Source organism: Symsagittifera roscoffensis, chromosome 9 (assembly GCF_963678635.1).
Source record: "Symsagittifera roscoffensis chromosome 9, txSymRosc1.1, whole genome shotgun sequence".
NCBI classification, from domain to species: Eukaryota; Metazoa; Xenacoelomorpha; order Acoela; family Convolutidae; genus Symsagittifera; species Symsagittifera roscoffensis.
Window position 1 is genome coordinate 52,766,622 of NC_087070.1, and position 24,304 is coordinate 52,790,925.

Sequence of the window (24,304 nt, forward strand, 5' to 3'; positions counted from 1 at the left end):
CGAAACTTGAATCCGCATTTTTTTTTCGCATAATACTAACTCGTTGGTGCTCTGATGCCAGAACTATTAAATTGGCCGAAAGTATGCAATGGCCATTTAGATTTCAGCATTTGTTAAACAGAAAAATGAACTGCTGAAATCATAGTCAGTTTTTGGAGCTGTTAATTAGTATCATGTGACTATAGACCATACTGGGCACTGTTTTACTCATGAATCCCGCTTTAGACCCTGGATACCTGGAGGACTTTGAGTACTTCGGAGTGGACAACCAGACAGTGGGCGTGACCTTCTCGGCCCCGTTGGGTCTCAGCAGGAGCTACTACTTCCAACTTTCGCCAGACAGCAACTACAATCGCACAGAGGTATGTACTGCTAATTCTGCACAAAAAAAAACAAGATTTTCCTTGTTGACTTTTCCCGTGCACATATGGTACCTCGTAAAAATTTCTATATTATAGGGCATTGATTCAACGGTTGGTCGTTCACAATATTATACTTTTCAACAATTTTTTTGGCCCCTTTTGTTGTAGATATGTGAAATAAATAACGCAATCCAATAAAGATTAAAGTACCACGTGAACAACCTCACCCCTAAATCAATTTAGGGGGAGAGAGTTGACTTGGTTAAAACAAAAGTAATATTTTTCAATCAATCAAATTTTCACATAAAACATGCAGGCCTTACGGCTTGAATTTGCCATTTATTTTTAGCGGGAGATTGTTCACTTGGTCTATCAAGTAGGGAGATTGTTCACATGAACCAAATCAATAATTGAGCATGAAGAAGCATGAACACAGTTTTGGGATCTAGAAACCGAGGAGGCATATATAAGATATTGTAGCAAACCAGCAAGTTGACAAACCGATGTCCAAATTAATCACTAAATTGATGAGTTCATGCCAATACTTTGGCAATATATAAAAGTTCGGTGACTGGCTTCGAACTTCTATTTTTCTGAGTTACCCAGGGATCCGTAAGATTCAGCGTATATACATTCGCAGATCAAATCGGAGAGATAGCCGAATTTTTTATGTAATTCGAGGCTAATTTTAATTTTGTTTTATTTCACACTATAGAGCTGCTTTTTGTCATGTTTTCGCTAGTGTTTGCGAAGCACAGCTTCGCCTCGGTGTTAATAAAGTGACATAAAGCAACATCGGTATCCTTGAGCCGCTTAATTTGTAAAAACCGGTAATTCTTACGTTAATTTTTTTGACTCCGGTGTTACAGGATAAAAGGGTAAAATTGATTTCTGTTTCTGATGTCAAAACTAGCAGCTTTTGGTAACTTTCATTTATTTACATTCTTTAACCGAGTAAAAGATACTAGCAGTAGTTTTGCGTGAACTAACTTATTTAGATGTTGAACGCGTCTGCTGGGGTGTATGCTTCGAGTGGTGAGACCTTCTCGGCCAACTTTGGCGGATTCGGAGCCTGTCAGCAGATATTCATCAATGCTTCCAGCGAGAGTGGCTGTGGATCTATTCTGGGCTCTCAATTTACCAACGAATTTGTGTTCGCCTACACAAGTGAGTGTGTTGTTATGTCTGCAATAAAAACTATAACATGAGTGAAAGAATTTGCTTCATAAAAATATATATTTTTTCAATGAAATATTATAAATAAAAATGGCGAACCTTCAATTCGCCGAAAGCGATAACTGGGCGAAAGCAGTTATTCGAATTTTTTCGCAGGAGCGCCAGCCCGCATCAGATGATTATTCGTAACAAGCAAAAAAAATTGTAGACGAGATACTATTATATTTCATACGTTTAAGTTTACTACAACTTAAATCTACGAAATTTATTTTTCAGGAAAAATTTCAATTGAATGGATAGAAAGCAAAACCCGTTTTTAAAAATTTTGAAATCAGTAAAGGAGGAAAAAAGCGTAATTTTTTTCCATCTTGCTGAAGTTTGGCCTTTTGAATTGAAATTGTAGTGCCTCAGTAACGTTTTGCTGATTTTTGACGTGCTTCTTTAATTAGATTGCAGTTTGTCGAACTAAATTTTTCTCGAGTACTTTCTAAATTAATTATTTTATGTAGCGCCTGTAACGCCATTCTGGGTTCCGGCTTCAAGCACTTCGGATTCCAACTCGGCAATTACTCTGACTTGGGACGACGAAAACAACTCGCCGACGTGCCCCACCCGCTTTATGGTGTACCGGGATGGAGTGGCCTCTTCGGATCCCGACAACAATGGCACCTCCAAGTCCATGACGGACGACACCGGACTGACTGCCGGCACCACTTACGAGTACAGAGTGTCAGCCTCCGCGTACGGAGAGACCAGTCCTACCTCCGACATCATGGTCATTTGCACCAGTGAGTAGGATCAAACTCAGGGACAGGTTTGACTTTTGATTTTTGTTTCAGTCAATTTAATTTCATCTGGTGAAGGGAAGATAAATTACGCTCTCCAATTACGAAGGTGCTAGTGGCACAAAAACGTGTTTTCGTTTAACTTCGAATATGGATTTTAAAGTTTAGATTTCCAAGCGGAATTCAAATTACTAATTGACACATTCTAAAACGACATTTTTTTCGAAAGTGTAGTGGTTTGATTAAGTATGATTATTTGATTGGTTTCATTTTTTGTCTTTATTAAGTTCACGAACACTTTCCTGTTCAATGGTAGCTTGTTCCTGTTTGATTAAAACAGTGATTAAGGAAATTTTTGGGAGTTGACGTTATTAAGTGTCGATGAACGGAGTCAGGAAAAGTCTTAAAATTTGTTCAGGCTCAATTAGTTTTTTCTCGGTTTGACTTCTGATTTCTTTTTAAGTTTGTTCGTAATTTTGTTAGAAGCACGGCAAACTCCGCTATGGAGCTGCAAAAGTGTAAAGTCAAATGAGTTAACTTGATCAAAAAAGTGCCAAATATAAATTATTCTAGATTTTCAAAGGGCTTTAAGGGAATCTATTTTTTCTATTTGAAACTCGAAAATTGAGGGTTTTTTGAAAAAGGAAGTTAGTATTTCTTTTCTGTTTATTTGCGTTCATTGACTCTTTGACAACTGTCTATTGGCTATGTTTATTTTTATTTTTTTTTTCTCAAGATGTCCAACAATTTTCACAAAAATGGTACCAATGGAAAGACCGACAGCACCCTGTTTGCCTGCATGTTTCGCTGGCATCTTTCAACTTAACCCGACTTAATCTAATTTCACCTGACGTCCAAAATTTCAATCGGAACTTTTCTCACCCATTTTTTTGAAGTTTTTCTTTTTCTCGGAAACTAAACTGCCGAGCCTGAGATTAAGGTTTCAAAGGAAGGAAAGAATATTGACTTTTGTCTGCAAGAGCTGGTGCGATGTAACTTTTGAAGAAAAAGGCTCTAGAAAATATGAAATCCAAGTTTTGAATTTTTGCCAGTTTTTTTGAGTTTTTCCCTTTTCATGAAAAGTGCCCTGCCAAGTCTGAGATTAAGGGTTTATCCGGAAAAACAAGTAAAATGGTTTTCGCATAAGCAATTTTGCCCTAATATTTGCTGAAAGTTTGGTTTGAATTTGTAATGAGTCTTTTTTAAGAAATTTTCAGGAATTCAGTTGAAAAAACAAGCGCTGGTATTTTTCCTGGATAGTGGCTCAGCCCTAATGGCCTCCTAAAATGTGAAAATGTAAAGATCAAGAAAAACGTGATTGACTTTCAATTTCGAAAATGTAATCTAATAATCAGATTTCCCAGCGAAATGAAAAGTTTTACCTATTGATCCAGCTTTCTCAAATTGATATGAAAATAATTGCAGCATAAAATGCCAATCATAAACTGTTCTTGTAACTCAAATAGTTTGAAGGCAATATTTTTTTCTTTGAGGTATCGAAATTTTGTGTTTTTTTAAACAAGTCAGTTTTTTTTGTTTACTCATGTTTATCGACTTTTTTCCAACTGTTTGTTGACTATATTTTTATTGTTGTTATTGCCAAGAAGAGAATTTTTTGAAATGATTTTTGTGCTTTTCTTGAAAAAGAGGATTGGTATTGAATTTCATGATAAAGGGTAAAATTTTGAACAAGGTAGAAAAACGAGCAAAATGAAGTTTGGATTCATTTCTGATATATTTTTGGGTGATTTCATTTTGTCATTCCTCTATTACAAAAAAGGAATTGTTCAGACCTCTTCTGCACGAAACTCAGGAAAATATTTTACCGAGTGTTTTTCCGAAACGGAATTACTTTATTTTTGTAGAACCCGATCCTCCCTCTGGTCTGGTGCTAATCAGCACTTCCCATGGCTATGCTGTGAGTGTGGGCTGGGACGGCCCTGCTGTGGGGTCAGCCACTGGCTACTTTGTGTCAGATAGCCTCGGAAACTCAAACATGCGTGTGCTCGACACCAGTTTCAAGTAAGTACAGTCATCGATTATCCTTAATACTTTATAACCTTATTGGTTATTAGCCAAAAAAATATGTGGCTTTTGCGAAAAATGTTTCAAGACAAACCTTAGTAATCTTTTAAACTGCAGAGTAAGAGAAAAACTCTGCTTCCCGAAATACGTTCTTTTTTTCTTTAATATTTATTTGTCTGATGCGTTTAAACTTCATCATGATGACAGGTACCAGACGGTTATGACTCCTGGGTCTGAGACAACTCTCACTCTCACCATCTCCTCCTACTTGGAGTGTGACGTCACAGGGGAGGAGCCAGTGCGGGAACTGGTCAGCGACACTTCATTCACAGCAGCTGTCACCCTCGTATCAGGTCGTTCAAACTCTACTTTCTCAAACGCCTGCTAGCATAGTCAAGTTTCTATTAATAAGGTATCACTAACTAAGAGTAATGAACGTAGTAAGTATTCTTGTGGTCTTGGTTATTTTTTTTTATTTTAAGGAAAAGGTCTTAGAATTTGATGACAATCAGTTTTGAGTTTTCACGGTTGACTTCTGATTTCTTTTTATTTCACATCATTTCGTTTGTTACAAGGAAAGCAAACTCCGCTATCAAAAGGAAAAGTGTAGAAGTCACGGAAAACGTGATGGACTTCTAAATTTCAAAAATGGAATTTATTATCAGATTTCCCAGCGAAACAAAAATTTTACCTAGTGATCGAGTTTTCTCAACTTGGGTTAATTTATCAAAGAACACCAGTAATAAGTTGTTCATGAAATTCAAAATGCTTTAAAAACATATACTAGATATACTTTACCAGTCCTTCTTTTCTGTTTCCCTGCGTTCATTACTCTCTTCCAAATTTCAGGTAGCTATGTTTATAAATGTTAAGGACGAAAACAATTTGTTGTTTTAGATTTTATCTCAAAATTGGCCGAAAATTTGTTCAGGCTTGTTTTAAGAGTCGATGAACGTTTGTCAGATTCTTTTATTTGATATGCCGTGATGATTTTTTTAAAAGTTTTCTTTTCAGAAAAAGTATCAAATTTGTTCTGGTTCATGTTTACTTTTTCGCGGTTTGACTCTTGATTGTTATTTTTAGTTCATTTCCTTTGTTAAAACAAAGTTAAACTCCGCCATCGAACAGCGAAAGCGTAAATGTCACGAAAAACGTGATCAACTTCTATAGTTTCGAAAGTGGAAAAAATTGATTTTCCCAGCGAAATAAAAGTTTTAACTACTGATCCAGTTTTCTCAAACCGTTTTAATTTCATCAAAAAAATCAATCAAATTGTTCTAGAAAATCATAGGGCTTTAATGCTATCTTTTTTTTTCTTTGAAAATCGAAACTTGAAGATTTTTCACAAATTAAGTCCGTATTTTTTTTATGTTTACTTGCGTTTATTGACTCTTTGACAAATGTCTGTTGGTTATGTTTTGGATTAGCAGTCTGAGTTTTTTTCAGACTTTTGGGACCCAAACTAGGCTCTCCAGCAGAATTATTTTTTGTTCTGGTTTTCCTTCTGAACGCTCTTGAGAAATTGGGAAATTTTCTGGAGTATATTTCCGGAAAAAACAATCACGTACATGAAAGAACTATCGGTTTCAAGTGGGTCTTTTGTAGCTTTGATTAGCATTAAATTTTTCAAATTTTTTTTCGGTGATTGGACTATTTTTTTGGAAACTTCCGTTTGAAAAGACAGGTAACTAAGTAGTACAGGTAAACGTGGTGTGGGGGTGGAGAGTAAATGGATCAACACGTGAAATTTTTATTCCGCTGGAGATCTTAGAATTAAATTTCACTTTCGAAACTAGAGATCGTTCACGTTTTCCTTTTTTTTTTCGCGCCAGTTCCACGTTTGTATTTGGATAGTGATATTTACATCACTTTTTGATGAATTTCAAATGAACTCAAAAAATGCACATTACGAGGCCAAACTAAGCACTGGATAGGAGCACAATTTTGTGTCTGTATGTTCCTGGATTCCAGAGACAAGTCTTTAAACATGTTTAATTTTTGTCGGAACGATCAAAGAAAGTGAAAGAACAAAAGAAGACCAAAGGGAGCGTCCTTGTCGCGGAATCCGCTTACAATGCACAAAATGCACAGCTTGGCCTCGTGATGCATATATACCTAAGTGCATTCGTGGAAAATTTTTCCAAAATTTATCAATGTCCGAATCATGACTGAAAAGGCTTAAAATGTTATATCACTCAACACTCTCCGATGATTATTTTGAAAAAAAAATATGTGTTTCTTTAAAACTATAGTCGGGACATTCTGGGCTACTTGCTCGATAACAGGCTATTCTTGTTTAGTTTTCAATTTCTCTTAAATTGGTATTTGTAATAAATTAGACTTTTTCTAGTAGGTTTTGGATCTGGCAATGTTTGAAAAATTCTTTTATCTGCAATCTGATCTGCTAATTTTGTAATCGGTCAGTATTTATCTTTATGGCCTGGATTTATTTGCTTACCTTGAAATCTTCGCAATTTCTTTGAGATTTTTGAGTGCCCATTTCTAATTGGCTAAAAATGACAGAAAATAGTTTTCCATAATTTGATCGGCCTCCATCTTAAAGAACACCACCAGTGAACCTTCTAACGAGCAAAACAAACAAAGCGGAGGCTTTTTGGCGGGTAATTGAGCAAGTTAGGTGGCAAACGAATAATTGTTTTGCTCATTGTTTTCCCTCAAACCTGAAGAAAATAAGACTAACTGCTTTAACAGACAGTGATTTAAAATTCGGCTAATAATTTTTTCTAATTGGGCACCTTGTTTTTGCTTGTTTGCTTTACTGTCTCTCATAAATGCCGATTAAGTTCACTGTCTCGTCTTTCACCGAACATTTTTTTACTATGATTTCTGGTGTTTTGTTATTTTGATTAGAATTTTGGTATTCTAATAAGGAAAAGAAGTGTCCATCTAGTTTAATGATGCGAGTTTTTGCATAACAAATGAGAATGTTCGTGTTTTGTTGTTCAGCTCCCGCCCAGCCGAAACTGACTCGGCATTCAACTACGAGCAAGACGGACTTCGTGGTGGAAGTAGACATAGCAGAAGGCCTCATCTCTAAACTACTCGTCAAGTATATATAATAGATATTTATTAGACCGATTTTGTGAATAAGTTATTTTGAGTGCCTTATTCATTGATGAAATCCTCAACCCAACGCTTTTCGCTTTCAACAAATTATTAATTAATTATTTAAACGACTATATAATTGAACGCTTATGAAATCGACTACAATTTGAGGATTTCACGAATCCAATAACTTTTTTAAGACGATAAAAAAATTGTGCCGTGCAATCAAAGTTTGATTCAGTCAAAAGTCACTGAAATTTCAGTCAACTTTGAAAAATCCTTAAAACAAGCAATCAATAGAACAATCGTAGTCCCAAAAGCCTTAGCTGTGCTTCAATTTTAAAAGGCGTTGTTCAAAATTGTTTATTATCTATATAATATATAATGTTATATTATATATTATATATAACTTTGGGGCAGGGCTGGTTTTTTGCCCTATTTTAGTTACCTCAAGGGAAGCTCGTATGGGTTTAAGTGTGGTGTCACAATGAATCATTACTGCTTGTGATCCGGATTCAAAAAAATGTCAATAAGTCATCTCAGCGCCGGTTAAACTGAACAGATATTTTCGAAGCAATGTTTGTTGACATTTTCAAATGACTACAACATGAAAATACCGAGATCCATTAAGTCTGATACTCACCGAGTTATGCCAACTTGTTTGAATAAAGTCGAAAAAATACATTTAAGTGCAACTTTTGAGGCAATTTTATCTACTAGCAAGCGTTTTTTGAACCACTCAAAAAGAGCTCCCCCCTCCCAAAAAAAACAAATCCGCTAGTGGATGAATGGATGAGACTGTGCCCCCAATCCAGTTTTACTGGAGCTTGGACTTTGTTTTTTTTACCAATTCAAAAATTACATCATTTTTTGTGAATCAATGCACCTTGTACTACAAAATATTGGAGAAAAAATAAAACAGCATTTTAAAACAGCATTTTAATTTTCTTTTTCTCATCTTTTGAACACTTTTCCTAAATTTCTGCGGCAAGAAAACCAATTGGTACTAACGCATCAACTCCGAGCTCTCCGAAATACAAAAAGACCTTTGTTTGTCAAAAAGTTTCTGCGCCGCAGTCAAATTTTTCAAAAAACAAGCAAAAGTTTTTGAATTTAAGAAAAATTTTGAGATTGGGGGACCCTTTAGAAAAACTTGGCAACCAGAATTGAGAGAAGGGGCGGTCGCCCCCACTCGGCACGCTATTGTGGAAAGGGTTGTAAAGGTGAAGGGGGGCATTGAAGTAGGATTAAACTTGGATGTGAGATTAAACGTGGGGGTCAAATGTTGCTGCTAGAGATACAAAAACGCATGTAACTTGGATTAGGGAGGGTAGGTAGAGATCAGCAAAAATAGAAACTAAAAATATTTATACAGTTTGTGAACAAAAATTTTACCTAGTGATCGAGTTTTCTCAACTTGGGTTAATTTATCAAAGAACACCAGTAATAAGTTGTTCATGAAATTCAAAATGCTTTAAAAACATATACTAGATATACTTTACCAGTCCTTCTTTTCTGTTTCCCTGCGTTCATTACTCTCCTCCAAATGTCAGGTAGCTATGTTTATAAATGTTAAGGACGAAAACAATTTGTTGTTTTAGATTTTATCTCAAAATTGGCCGAAAATTTGTTCAGGCTTGTTTTAAGAGTCGATGAACGTTTGTCAGATTCTTTTATTTGATATGCCGTGATGATTTTTTTAAAAGTTTTCTTTTCAGAAAAAGTATCAAATTTGTTCTGGTTCATGTTTACTTTTTCGCGGTTTGACTCTTGATTGTTATTTTTAGTTCATTTCCTTTGTTAAAACAAAGTTAAACTCCGCCATCGAACAGCGAAAGCGTAAATGTCACGAAAAACGTGATCAACTTCTATAGTTTCGAAAGTGGAAAAAATTGATTTTCCCAGCGAAATAAAAGTTTTAACTACTGATCCAGTTTTCTCAAACCGTTTTAATTTCATCAAAAAAATCAATCAAATTGTTCTAGAAAATCATAGGGCTTTAATGCTATCTTTTTTTTTTCTTTGAAAATCGAAACTTGAAGATTTTTCACAAATTAAGTCCGTATTTTTTTTATGTTTACTTGCGTTTATTGACTCTTTGACAAATGTCTGTTGGTTTTGTTTTGGATTAGCAGTCTGAGTTTTTTTCAGACTTTTGGGACCCAAACTAGGCTCTCCAGCAGAATTATTTTTTGTTCTGGTTTTCCTTCTGAACGCTCTTGAGAAATTGGGAAATTTTCTGGAGTATATTTCCGGAAAAAAACAATCACGTACATGAAAGAACTATCGCTTTCAAGTGGGTCTTTTGTAGCTTTGATTAGCATTAAATTTTTCAAATTTTTTTTCGGTGATTGGACTATTTTTTTGGAAACTTCCGTTTGAAAAGACAGGTAACTAAGTAGTACAGGTAAACGTGGTGTGGGGGTGGAGAGTAAATGGATCAACACGTGAAATTTTTATTCCGCTGGAGATCTTAGAATTAAATTTCACTTTCGAAACTAGAGATCGTTCACGTTTTCCTTTTTTTTCGCGCCAGTTCCACGTTTGTATTTGGATAGTGATATTTACATCACTTTTTGATGAATTTCAAATGAACTCAAAAAATGCACATTACGAGGCCAAACTAAGCACTGGATAGGAGCACAATTTTGTGTCTGTATGTTCCTGGATTCCAGAGACAAGTCTTTAAACATGTTTAATTTTTGTCGGAACGATCAAAGAAAGTGAAAGAACAAAAGAAGACCAAAGGGAGCGTCCTTGTCGCGGAATCCGCTTACAATGCACAAAATGCACAGCTTGGCCTCGTGATGCATATATACCTAAGTGCATTCGTGGAAAATTTTTCCAAAATTTATCAATGTCCGAATCATGACTGAAAAGGCTTAAAATGTTATATCACTCAACACTCTCCGATGATTATTTTGAAAAAAATATATGTGTTTCTTTAAAACTATAGTCGGGACATTCTGGGCTACTTGCTCGATAACAGGCTATTCTTGTTTAGTTTTCAATTTCTCTTAAATTGGTATTTGTAATAAATTAGACTTTTTCTAGTAGGTTTTGGATCTGGCAATGTTTGAAAAATTCTTTTATCTGCAATCTGATCTGCTAATTTTGTAATCGGTCAGTATTTATCTTTATGGCCTGGATTTATTTGCTTACCTTGAAATCTTCGCAATTTCTTTGAGATTTTTGAGTGCCCATTTCTAATTGGCTAAAAATGACAGAAAATAGTTTTCCATAATTTGATCGGCCCTCCATCTTAAAGAACACCACCAGTGAACCTTCTAACGAGCAAAACAAACAAAGCGGAGGCTTTTTGGCGGGTAATTGAGCAAGTTAGGTGGCAAACGAATAATTGTTTCGCTCATTGTTTTCCCTCAAACCTGAAGAAAATAAGACTAACTGCTGGAACAGACAGTGATTTAAAATTCGGCTAATAATTTTTTTCTAATTGGGCACCTTGTTTTTGCTTGTTTGCTTTACTGTCTCTCATAAATGCCGATTAAGTTCATTGTCTCGTCTTTCACCGAACATTTTTTTACTATGATTTCTGGTGTTTTGTTATTTTGATTAGAATTTTGGTATTCTAATAAGGAAAAGAAGTGTCCATCTAGTTTAATGATGCGAGTTTTTGCATAACAAATGAGAATGTTCGTGTTTTGTTGTTCAGCTCCCGCCCAGCCGAAACTGACTCGGCATTCAACTACGAGCAAGACGGACTTCGTGGTGGAAGTAGACATAGCAGAAGGCCTCATCTCTAAACTACTCGTCAAGTATATATAATAGATATTTATTAGACCGATTTTGTGAATAAGTTATTTTGAGTGCCTTATTCATTGATGAAATCCTCAACCCAACGCTTTTCGCTTTCAACAAATTATTAATTAATTATTTAAACGACTATATAATTGAACGCTTATGAAATCGACTACAATTTGAGGATTTCACGAATCCAATAACTTTTTTAAGACGATAAAAAAATTGTGCCATGCAATCAAAGTTTGATTCAGTCAAAAGTCACTGAAATTTCAGTCAACTTTGAAAAATCCTTAAAACAAGCAATCAATAGAACAATCGTAGTCCCAAAAGCCTTAGCTGTGCTTCAATTTTAAAAGGCGTTGTTCAAAATTGTTTATTATCTATATAATATATAATGTTATATTATATATTATATATAACTTTGGGGCAGGGCTGGTTTTTTGCCCTATTTTAGTTACCTCAAGGGAAGCTCGTATGGGTTTAAGTGTGGTGTCACAATGAATCATTACTGCTTGTGATCCGGATTCAAAAAAATGTCAATAAGTCATCTCAGCGCCGGTTAAACTGAACAGATATTTTCGAAGCAATGTTTGTTGACATTTTCAAATGACTACAACATGAAAATACCGAGATCCATTAAGTCTGATACTCACCGAGTTATGCCAACTTGTTTGAATAAAGTCGAAAAAATACATTTAAGTGCAACTTTTGAGGCAATTTTATCTACTAGCAAGCGTTTTTTGAACCACTCAAAAAGAGCTCCCCCCTCCCAAAAAAAACAAATCCGCTAGTGGATGAATGGATGAGACTGTGCCCCCAATCCAGTTTTACTGGAGCTTGGACTTTGTTTTTTTTACCAATTCAAAAATTACATCATTTTTTGTGAATCAATGCACCTTGTACTACAAAATATTGGAGAAAAAATAAAACAGCATTTTAAAACAGCATTTTAATTTTCTTTTTCTCATCTTTTGAACACTTTTCCTAAATTTCTGCGGCAAGAAAACCAATTGGTACTAACGCATCAACTCCGAGCTCTCCGAAATACAAAAAGACCTTTGTTTGTCAAAAAGTTTCTGCGCCGCAGTCAAATTTTTCAAAAAACAAGCAAAAGTTTTTGAATTTAAGAAAAATTTTGAGATTGGGGGACCCTTTAGAAAAACTTGGCAACCAGAATTGAGAGAAGGGGCGGTCGCCCCCACTCGGCACGCTATTGTGGAAAGGGTTGTAAAGGCGAAGGGGGGCATTGAAGTAGGATTAAACTTGGATGTGAGATTAAACGTGGGGGTCAAATGTTGCTGCTAGAGATACAAAAACGCATGTAACTTGGATTAGGGAGGGTAGGTAGAGATCAGCAAAAATAGAAACTAAAAATATTTATACAGTTTGTGAACAGAAAAATTAGCTTGTGAACAGACAAAAATATTTATATAGTTTGTGAAGAGAAAAATTGAAAACAAGATATTTATCATCTAAGCAAGAGCAAATCTCCCTTCATCTAATACAAAGTGTCGAGTCAAAAAAAAATTTGTTTTGACAGTGGCGTGCACAGGCATTTTTGTTTTTCTAGGGGGAGGGCGGTTTTTCGAAAATAAATTTGAAAAAGTTGTCGGCCTTTTTTATGTTGATTTTGATTTTCCGTGCTCTCCGAAAATTTTATAAGGACTCTATTTTGTCAGAAATTTTCTGCACCGCAGGCAAAATTTTGAAAAATCGGGCTAAAAATGATGTTTTCAGCATTTTAAGAAACATTTGACCCAAAAATTGCGTTTTTTCGCCCCGCACTCTCCCCTCAAATTCAGTCAAATTGACGCCGAAGGTGCCTCAAAACATTTTTGATGCCGGCCAGCCATAAATAGATATCGTAAAATTGTAGCAAAGGTGGGACTCTTTGGAAAAATTTGGCAACCAGAATTGGGGGCCGACGCCAATCCTCACCCTCCCCCTTCGTCACGCAACTGCGTTTTGAGTATATTGCACTGTGTTTGAAAAAATCAGACGACTTCTAGAAAGAAAATCACTATCCAATTTTAATCGAATGTAATCGATTGATTTCGAGTTTCAGAAAGACTAACATCGAAAGTCCAATATAATCCAGGAAACTCCATTGCGGGTAAATCGCAAAAGTGAGCATTAATTCAGGATCCAAACAAATGCAGACCTATTTACACTTGCGAAGCGAGTGTATTTGTAAGAACTTTGAAAACTCAGGCTAAAAATGACGTTTTGAGCATTTTAAAAAATATTTGGCGTTTTTTCTATGTTAATAGTTTTGAACTATTCGCTTAAAATATATTCGATTAAGATTTTGACAGAAGTTATCTATGCGTTAATTATTTTGATTGTCAAGACATATGGAACTAATTAACAGTCAGTGGACGATTATAAAGATAGTGTTAATTTTTTTTCAGAAAAACGTCTTAAGTGACCCGACCTCAAATATTTCTGCTGCTTCATAGAAAAAATTTTGCTCTTTCTGCTCTTGAAAATTCTCTTTAAATATATGTTTATTACAAAAAGAACTGTTTTTATCCTTTTTTGAACAAAAAAATCAATTTGAAAAACGAGCAGAGCTTTTTTAGGAAGCAAAATAGTAGATTAGTGAGTCGCGGATGGATCCGTTTTTGTGTTTCTGAGAAATAATGCAGTTCTTGATAGAAGTTTAGTCGGGCAGAGCATAGGTGCGTTGTTGGTATTTCCGAGAAATAGAAGCTTTCATTTTATTAATTTAAAAAGATTTTAAAGAAGTTTACAAATTATGCCGTATGACTGAAAATTTGTTCTATCAGTTGCTCTTTAAATTTTTTGGCTCGATTAGCCGATTTCTGCCAGTTGTTGTAAATTCTGCTGAATCCTTTGCAGAATCCTTTGGGGCCTGTTTGATGACGCTAAAAAATATCTTTTTTCGCGGTTTGAATTTTGATTTCTTTTCAAGATCAGGTCAAAATCATTTGCAAAAAAAAAGAAAATTAAGTCTCCAATTGGAAACAAGCAAATGGCGCCAAAAACGGGAAGCGAATTTTAATTTTGAGATTTTCCAGCGGGTTGGTTTTATGAAAGAAGTTTCAATCATAAAAGATTCTCGAAACTGAAAGAGCTCAACGTGATATACTTTTCCTTTGAAATTCGAATCTTAAAAAATGTTTAACAAACGGCTATCACCTATTGCAGAGTTCTTGAGTTCCTTGACCTTTTTTCGAATTTTTTGTTGGCCATGTTTGAAATGTGTATAAAATGTGTTTAAAAATCAGTCGTTTTTTTCATCTCATCCTTTTTTAACTGTCTGTTGGTGACCATGAGTAATTTAATCGGTCAAAAACTACAGCATTTTAGGCTAATTAGTTTGTGGATACTGTTTTTTCGGGTGGAAATCAGTGAAAAACAGAAATCCGAGGTCAAAATGAGCAGTTTTAGTTTAATCAACTTCGCACAGATTCGTTGACCGAAAAGATATTGCCAACAATTTGGCATTAACTATAGATCCCAATAGTGAGTAAGTTTGATCGATTTGCATGATAGATCCAACCGCCCCCTGACCTCTGACCCTGTGAGTGAGGAGGGCACCTTCACCCCAGTCATCAACTTCGAGTCCACCGACTACGTCTTCTTCCCCTCCGACGCCTCCATTGTAGCACCAACTGTGTTCATGACATTCGCTGACTTGCCCGACGACGGGACTCACCACATAATTCAGGTAAAACTTAATTATTATAACTCAGTTCTTCTCAATAACTTCTCAGTTTAAGTTGTAACTAGTTAATATTAAAAGGAAATAAGCGCTGATATCTCTCGAAAAACGAATACGAATTAATATTTGACAACCATATCAATTTGGCCAGCACCGGACTCGCATGTTCATGTCAGAATGCTACAGATAGCTCTTTTAGATGAGCCTTCCCAATTTTATGGTAACCAAAAACACAAAGACACGATTTGATCCAAGTTTTTGCCCAAGCATATATATGAGTTAACGAGGAGCTTCTGGAAGCTGTTATTAGATATCAATTATTTTGCAAATAATTTTTAAAGCAGAAACTAGGAATATATTACTCGAGCGTTTTACAATTTTTGTCAATCTCATTCTTAATTTAGGAAAATATAGATGAGAAAAACCAATAGATAAGAAAAAACAATGCATAACAGCTGTTCGCTTTCGTAGAGAAAGATCTAATGACTAATGCGTATGTCCAACATCGCAATCATTAGGTTGGTGGTTCGAGCCCTACCATCATCTGTGCTCGTTACTTGAGGTGATGCATTGTTTTCACCGAATCACCAAGAAAGAAAAGGAACGTAGATAGTTATAACGGTGGTTTATAACGGTGGTTCAGTGGTTTATTTTAGTCCTCTCATTCCTGATAAATGATTTCACTAATAATAATTTTTGCTCTGCTGTTTCAACAGATCTATACAGTTTATGACGGAACCATATCTGCAAACGAGACAGCAAAAGTTTCTGAAATTGGCTACAAATACAAAAAACGTGAGTATGAATATCACAATATAAAGTTTTGGGATTACTTTCAGTCTAGATTAAATATTAAATATACTTGTTCCGTTTTGGTCTTATAATAGTCTATGGATACAGTGATTTCACTTGTATACTTGAAGTTTTTAGCTCTTTTCCAATCCCCCACCCCCCACATTTGAAAGTTCTGAAAAACCATCTAATCGTTATCATAATGCAATGAATTATGGCATAGTGAACAAACTCACTCACGTGAAAAAATTTGTTGTATATACCCACATCGTAACATCACGCATTTAGCCGTAATAATACGTTAGAAAACTATGGAAATAGAAATTTTGAAATGTAGAGGGAAAAGTGCAAAAGTTTTTTTTTCAGGAAAAAATTGTTTTCCGCACTCTGTAAAAAGAGAAAAAAATCGATTACATGTCAATTATAATTGTACTTTTAACAACATTATGATTAATTATAAGCGCCAAATTCAGATGTTTAAACGATTTATGATCCATTATAGTGAAAACAATTTTCGTGACATTATAATAAATTATATTTGATTAATTTTTCCGAAGATATCTTATAATCTCTTATAATCTTTTATAATCTCTCATAATCTTTTATAATCTATTATAATAGATTCTAATCCTTTTTTCAGCCAAAAAGTTCTAAAAGTGAGAGATCTTCTCTTTCTTTGGTTCATCTGAACACAAACTTTTACCACGAAACCAAAGTTTTATAGAGATCCCTTCATAGTAGTTGAAAGAATCCCGCGGTAGGGGAAATATATATTTTTTATATAAATCATGAAACTAAAGCTGTGTGCTGATAATTTGGTGGTGAAAAAAACTTGGAATGTGCATCATGAAACAACTATAATCAAGAAAAAAAAATTAAAAAAACGTTATAATTTTGATTTAATTTGAAAACAGTTAAAACAATTTTCCCATTTTTCACATAAACCAACGTCTACGAAAATCTTAAAATATAAGCAATTCAAGTGCAAGGTCGAAGACAAAATGGCAAACAAAAGGGATTATAAACAATTATAATCGATTATAATGGATTTTTTTTGCAAAACAAAAGAATAAGAAATTCGGATAAAGGTAATCGATTATAATGTATTATAATTGGTTATATTTGATTTCAAAAAGAAAGATTGTAATCGGTTTTTAACTGATTAAAATCAATTTTTACTCAATTTTTGTTGGACTGGTACTAAAATTTTATTATAATTGATTATTAACGCTTGAAACTGGTCTTCATTTTCTTTGTCAATCATGCAAGGCAAACAAAATGCGCTCTCAAATAACGAAATTGCAAATGTTACGAAATAACGTTGATGTTGTTTACTTTGAAAAGTGGATTTAAGATCTTTAATTGGATTATTTAAATGAAAAAGGTGTCAATCATAGAAGATTCATGAAATTAAATTTGCTCAAACGTGATTTATTGTTCTCTTCGAAAAACTTTCCTTTGGGCTTATTCAATTTTTTTGCTGGCTATTTGGTACCTAATTCAGTCCACATATGCTAAAAAAGTCCACTTGAGAAAATCGATTTTTTTTTTTAGAAAAAACTGTTTTTTTCTTCTTAAATTGAGTTTTTTTCTTTGTCAATAGTTGCATTTGAAGCATTCTGCGTTACGGAATGCGGTCTGTATTTAGACAGCCGCGTATTTATACTCGTCAGTAAGCAGACAAATACCATATTAACCAATCAGAATCGAAATTGGAAAGCAAATTTACGAAATAAAGGCGTAAATTTTAATTTCTTCCTTGTCTCGATTCTGATTGGTTAATACAATATTTGTCGGCTTACTGACGAGTAGGAACGCGCGGTTGCCTAAATACTGCTACGTAACCCTGCGTTACTTCGATAGCAACCGGCTATCTTTTTTCTATATTATAGAAATTGTATGATTAGTTTTGATGGGACTATATAAAAACCCGGGGCTGTCAATACAGCACACCTGTTAGTTAAAAACTATTGTTGCCTGTTCAGCTGCTAGACTGATGGGGTTGGCTGTGCACAACGCTGCCATAGTGCTGGCAGTTATCTGCATAGTGGTCATACTGCTCGTGGCCGCCGCCATCTTCCTCCTCGTCCTCTTCCTCCTCAAGTACAAGGCAGCCAGTGCTGTTGGCACTGCAGCAGGTGCACAGTCGGCGACAGCCACTGGAAACGGGTAAGATTACTGAGTGTGAATAAAACAGTCGAAGTATAAACCAACCGAAAATGCGCGCAGAGTATATAAACCAGCCGAAAAGGTTATGAATAAAAATATGATGAATGAAATTTGCATAAATTCGTATGAATGAAATTTGCTAACTTTCGTAACGGTTACATAATTGGTGCATAACTGTTATATAACACTTACGTATTTTCGGCTGGTTGATACTTTGGCTGTTTGAAACTCAGTCTGGTTTATATACCACCAAGATTACTAATGCTGCTTTTCTTTTTGTTTTTTTTCGATCAAATGATTTTGTCTTTTAATTTATATGGGATCGTCATCACAATTTTAAGCAGTCAAAACAAGCAACACCGTTTAAACAGTGATTAATTCCAATTTCCAACTACGATGTCTATCGGATCAAGATCTTTACCAAACCAATTGAGCGTGATGTGGTAATGGCTGCACTTGGTCCGGCGTAAAAAACCGGCTAAATTTTTACGAATAACTTTGCGCTGATGATCGAATTCGGTCAACAAAAAACCATTCCAGCGTTTATTTTCGAAAATTACTTGCTCCAGTCTAAGCACATTAGTCTCATTAGCAGATGTTTTGTGAATAAATTTTGTCCAATTTTCTGGTCTAAGCTCCCAAGAACTTTTGGTAAATGTGTCGTGAAAACAGGTATGACCGTTTCTCGACGCCGGACGAAGTAACTCTGTTAATTGTGTCAGTTGTCATTTTTAAGTAACATACCGAATAAGACAAGCTCATCAGCTTCCCAGAGAACTAATTTGAGCCCAAAAATTCAAATTTCTCGTATTAATTGTGAGGTTGTTTTCACAACAAGAACACCTCTAAATTAGTTATCATATGCTGGCTAATTTTCGCCTTCAAAACAATGTTTATCAAATTTTGGCCCTGTTAAGCCCTTTCAAATAGTTTTGTCTACTTTTTGTCAAAAATTGAACCCTGTATCTTAAACAGTTGTAGAGAAAATAAACAAAACGTGAAGAAAAAGTTGCAACAATTATGTATAAGAATTATATCCAGAATAAGAGTTATTTTAAAAAAGTTCTTTAGAGACATTGAACAGAAATGCTGTTTCTCAAAATTGTCAGGTTTAATTGTTCTTTTTTGCTTGCGGTCCTAGAATTACAAAATAATGGGATGATAAACGTGATTTTTTGGTTGAAATATTTTTGGCAGGTGTTTGGACAGTTTTGGGCATTTTTCTGAATGATGTTTTCACTTAATTTCCGTCTTCTAAATGAACATGCTTAGGTTAATTAACTTCTCTATAATTCGTTGACCGAAAAAGATACTGCCTGCATTTTAGCAAAAATTATAGATGTCTAAAAGTTGCATAAAAACTCCAGAAACTTTTTCACAATACTGTTACTTTTGTGTTCAGAGGGGGCGAAGGGCGTGGCAACCTGTGGAAGGACCCAGGAGACGGGGTCGAGTGGACCATCAACAAGACATACGACCTGAGGACTGCAGAAATCTTCAAGGCCAAACTGGGGGCCAAGTAATGCGGCGGCGAACCACAACACATCTCAACCGGAGATGACTTGAACAAGCAGCAAAAAGAAACGATCAACATTTCAATAAATCATCTTCAAATCGGAAAAAAATTATACAATATTTGTGCGAAATGGATTAAAAAAATGAAGCATCTTTTCAGAAAAAGATATTTACCAAGAACAATTCCATTTAATGTCTTTTGATGGCGAGGATATTGTAAATATTTTATAGGTTTGAGCAAATTTTAATGAAAATCGAACGATGCCAATTTTTAATGGAAACATTAAACTATTCTTGTTATTGAAAAAAACTATTAGGCATGTATGTTCGTTTTTCGGAACTTTCTATAAATTGTACATAATAAAACGTATTAAATTTAAATTGGACATCACAGTATAAAAAATTTACTAGTTTAATCTGCAAAGTTGTCTGCAAAAGCTTATAATCGAGAGAAGCGAGAGAAATTAAAGAGAAGCGACATGTGGATTAGCTTGTTTTTTACCTTATTTTGTTTCTCACTCCGCGCAAAAAACAATCAGTAGCCCTCAAATTGAATATTTTCGTTTATACCTCCCTAATGATAAAAAATAAAAATTTTTAAAACAAAATTGGACCGATTTTGCTTAGAAATGCAATAATGATAATCCCGAACATTTAATTACCCTCGAATGATGCCAAAACACAAATTAAATGACAATAAAATGCATTATGTGCCTCAAAGTCTCAAAATTATGTGCGAAAACCGCAAAAAAAAGAGCGAAAAAACTGCGACCCAGTTTGAGGCTAAAATACGAAAAAACTGCTTTGTCTTGATCAGTCAAGATTTAATATCTTGCCTTTCATTGTAAAATTGAGACAATTTAGTTGCAATTGGATGAAGCGCATAAAAAAGACCAATTTTTAGTAGAAACTTTTCAAAAACTGTACTAATTTGCTATACATTTTTTAATTAAAATTTTTAATCACACACACACTGATTTCGATCACCAAAAATAGTCGTAGCAAGAAAAAATCTTGACGTTGATGCTTTGTTTTGCACCCTGAAAATTTCTAATTTGAGTTACAAAAACAAAAATCATCGAAAAGGCATTTTTGTAAAACAACAGCAAATCAAGAGGGATCGCGAAAATATGCATTTTATAACAGGACTTTTATTAAACTACCTTTTTAAGTAATAATATCAAAAAAGATTTCAGTCATTTAAAAAAAATTCATCGCTTAAGCATTAAAGATGATGCAATGCAACGTTAAAAAATTAATTTGATTTGCAACTTAAGTTTTTTATTTACTGAAAAGTTTTTATTTCAAGGTGGCTTTGCAAGCAAAAATGGTAGTTGCAAGTAGTATTGTATCGTGTCCCGGATCCTAAGGGGGGGGTCCTTCCTAAGGGGGGGGTCCTCACGTAAAGCAAAATCCTAGGAAAGGGGTCCTTAATTTTTTGGAGGACCCTCATCCTAGGATTTTGTAAACGAAAGAGATTTTCCACCCAAAAAGCAGAAGACCCCCTACTTAGGATCTTGCTAAGTTTAGCTTAACAACAAGGGACACGATACAAAAATCTTTCTAATTCCAAATTTTGGGGTCCTAATTATTGGTCCTGATTAATTATATGAATCATATTAATTGTTATGCTTGTTTAGGGTAAATGAACTTTCGACCTAGTTGAAATTTGTTAGTGAACGGGGAATTGACTTTTATGGTATATAATAAAAATTCGCCGGCCATTTTGGCAGCGTAGCTTAACTGTTGGCAGCAGTAAACTAATTCCTTAACTTGACCTAAATTTTATGGTGAAAAGGCAGTAAATTGAAATTACTCTCAAAAGGCGGCGGCCGTTTCTGGGCAAAATATACCAAATGATAAAATTGTCAAATTTTGAAATAAGAAAAATGAAATTAGAGGGAACTTGGTGTACTGAAGATATTGATAATGAACATTTACAATTAAGAGTGTTTTCAACCGCAGAAAAAAACTCATTTTTCAAATTATGTAATGAACGCTACGTCGTCTTCCTCGAAAGGGCAAAGGAAATTTCAAAGAAAGAATACGAGTTGATTTTCAAAGAACAATTTTATTTGAGTGAGCTTCAACAAATCTCTTGGTGCATTTCTACAAAACAAAAGTATGGCACTGTGAGCGATTTGAATATTGCTGATTATGAAAACGTTTTCGACTATTCGTTTGACTTTAACTCATTATGGGTTGATAAAGACTTGGAGAGAAAAATCCGTCTATGTTTCAACAAGCTATCAAAATACAAAAAACTTCCGGTGGTTTATTTAATTATTTACCACCGTTATCTTAATGAGTCTAAATGGTATTTGCAAGGTCACTTTTATTTCCACTGGCTTGAAATTCAGCAGGTTGGAGAGGTGTTGGAAAAAATAAATAATGAAATTGCAAAAAAGCAGAGTAACTCCTATTGATTTGAAAATAATTCACGAAATTTATACGTCTTTGAAACAAACTTATCCTGATAATTCTAACCGACGCAACTATTTTCTAGCTGCATGTTCTCTGTTTTTTGTTAGTTCTGATAACCTTAACTACGACATTTTAATTAAGTTGAGACCTTATGGTGGCTTGATTGGTATTGATAACTCTTCCTTGGACAAATATTTGAAAAATTCCAAAATTTTACGATTGCACGCTATTTTGCACGATGCGGCCGGATTTATACACGAATTTTATCAACAGGGTCCCACGTACTGTTACATGTTGCCCTGGAACTGTAACAACAGCTTATTGGGACATTTGAGTGGAATAGCGTTCTGCCTTTTCATTAAGTTGAAAAAACCAGAAGTTTATCATTTACTAGAATGCTAGGCGAGAGATCAGTTGTGCTTGACGTGGAAGGCTTTCGTTACAAGAAAAACGCCTTTGTGGTTAAAGAATTAGCAATAACAACTTCAGACTACAGCGATCGACTCATTTTCCTACCTCCAGTGAATTTCAATATACTACCAAAGCTTGAACAAAAAGCTTACAACTGGTTAACTAATTATTTACACGGTCTCCATTGGGAAAACGGTGATTATCTTTATATAAACTTGAATCAAATACTTCAGAGTTTTGTGCTGAGAAATCCTGGTGCCGTTTTTTACGCTAAAGGAAAAGAAAAGACAGAATTTTTGGCCAAGTACTTGGACCGAAAGATTGAAAACCTAGATGATTTGGGCTGTCCTCGGGTTGAAAACTTATATTTTAAAAATTATCCAAGTTGCAATAAACATATTCCACATTACAACTCCAGGAATCATTGTGCCTTGAAGAAAACCAAGGTTTTTTATGATTGGTTGAAAAATGAACAACAGCGAGAGATCAGCGAAAGTGGAGACATACCTATCACAAAATTCAATGCTTTGTGCGTGGATGACTCCAGAGGGTGATATTAAAATTTCATTAACGAGAATAGAGCGTATTGATTGCAGTGGCCAAATTGTTCAGAGGAAGGAGCAAATAATAATTTCCGAAGAAGAGTTGTCTACGTTGAAGAGGTTTTTTCCGGTTATTGATCAATTTGTATACTTCCAGAGATTCAAGTTTATCAGAAATGTTAGCCAGCAAGCGAGGAGTATGTCTTCCCGAACTAGTCTTAGTACCCAAACGTCAGCCAGGAGTTCAGATGGATCTAAACAGCAGTGAATTGCCAGATGAGATTAAGACGATTGTGAAAGAGGATACTGTGAAGAAAATAATGTACTACAAAAAAACCGCAAATATCCCAGCAAACTTTGTTTTAGAAATGCATGACATAAATGATAGAGATTTCACACGTTATGAAATTTTTTACTGTTCTCAAAAGTAATTTAATTTTTTACAAGCTTCATTCGCAGAGAGAAAAAGTCTAACGCAGTCTGTAGAATAAATAGTTTCTCAAATGTCAGAAGCAACAACAGCAGTAGATGAACCTGACGCAACATTAGTAACAGAGTTTGTTTATAACGAGACAAACAGTGAAAAAAAATCATGGAAGTTTTGTAACAATGTAACTTTGCCAAGGTCTGAAGTAGTTTTTGTTGCGCAAATGGTAGTAATTCTAATTTTACTAACTTTCTGCATTCTCAAACTTTCTTTCACTAAATTAAGTTGCGAAGAAACGTCAGTTTGGTTCTCGATTTTATCAGGCTTGGTTGGTTACGTACTACCAAACCCAAGAATATGAATAAAGTGATTGATACTTCGACAAGAATTTTTATGGCGATAGTGGGACCTTCAGGATCCGGGAAAACTGAGTTAATTTTGAAACTTCTGATGGGAAATACTTTTTACCCTAAATTTGGAACCGTTCTATATCTTTACAAAGAGATGCAACCTGCATTCTCAGAAAAAGTGTCTTCTCGCGAAGTGAATATGGAGTTCATGAAATTCGACGGATTCGAATCTGTGAGAAAATTAGAAAATGTTCTTCTAGTTTTCGATGATTCATGTGAAGACATCTATAATGACAAGGAATTTGTTAGGTTAGCGACAGCGGGTAGACATAGAGGGATAGATGTAATATATGTTAAGCATAACTTGTTTCAACAAAGTCGATGGTCGCGTACGATTGATTTGAACACTTCACACATCATTCTGTTCAAATCGCCTCGCGACGTTCAGCAACTAGATCTATTAGGAAGACAATTGAATGTATCAAAATTTTTGAGAAACTGTTACGAATTAGCTACCAGAGACTCTTTTGGACATCTTCTAATCGACTTGGACCCCCGTACATCAGATTGTTTGAGATATTGTTCAAATATCACACCACCTGGGCCAACAGTTTTTTATTTACCCTTATCTGAAGCAGAAACTACTCCAATCACAAATGAAAAAGAAAAACTTATCTATTCTGCGGCATATGGTACAACTGAAACCTGACCAGCTAAGAAGATTAATTAGAAAAACTTCAAATCGTGAGATCATAACACTTGTTTGTGAATGTTTGCTCAATGTAGTCAATGGAAACGTACCCGTTAAAA

The 24,304-nt window shown here is 34.8% G+C and overlaps 2 protein-coding genes across 3 annotated transcripts in view; both read left to right on the forward strand.

Moving 5' to 3' along the window:
• Positions 1-7,474, forward strand: part of LOC134854891 (uncharacterized) — a 263,671-nt gene extending 256,197 nt beyond the window's left edge. Inside the window, exons 45-50 of one of the 2 annotated variants that reach the window (XM_063871250.1) lie at positions 226-362; positions 1,361-1,529; positions 2,048-2,326; positions 4,189-4,345; positions 4,556-4,701; positions 7,316-7,474. In XM_063871250.1, the coding sequence (XP_063727320.1) occupies positions 226-362; positions 1,361-1,529; positions 2,048-2,326; positions 4,189-4,345; positions 4,556-4,701; positions 7,316-7,428 (1,001 nt within the window). In that variant the 3' untranslated portion in view covers positions 7,429-7,474. The remainder of the gene's footprint in view (positions 1-225; positions 363-1,360; positions 1,530-2,047; positions 2,327-4,188; positions 4,346-4,555; positions 4,702-7,315) is intronic. The other variant, XM_063871251.1, reaches the window with a different exon arrangement.
• Positions 7,475-11,044: 3,570 nt separating this feature from the next.
• Positions 11,045-19,700, forward strand: LOC134854892 (uncharacterized). The gene is made up of 5 exons (XM_063871252.1): positions 11,045-11,190; positions 14,696-14,870; positions 15,581-15,659; positions 17,642-17,825; positions 19,228-19,700. Exons 1-5 carry the CDS (start codon positions 11,060-11,062, stop codon positions 19,346-19,348), a joined length of 690 nt encoding a protein of 229 aa, XP_063727322.1. The 5' UTR covers positions 11,045-11,059; the 3' UTR covers positions 19,349-19,700.
• Positions 19,701-24,304: the final 4,604 nt, after the last annotated feature.

Excerpts from the sequence above, each read along its gene's own strand:
- LOC134854892 (XM_063871252.1), top strand. The coding sequence starts at position 11,060 with ATGAGAATGTTCGTGTTTTGTTGTTCAGCTCCCGCCCAGCCGAAACTG. Across the intron at positions 14,871-15,580 it reads GGACTCACCACATAATTCAG|ATCTATACAGTTTATGACGG; the intron begins GTAAAACTTAAT and ends CTGTTTCAACAG. Across the intron at positions 15,660-17,641 it reads TGGCTACAAATACAAAAAAC|CTGCTAGACTGATGGGGTTG; the intron begins GTGAGTATGAAT and ends TTGCCTGTTCAG.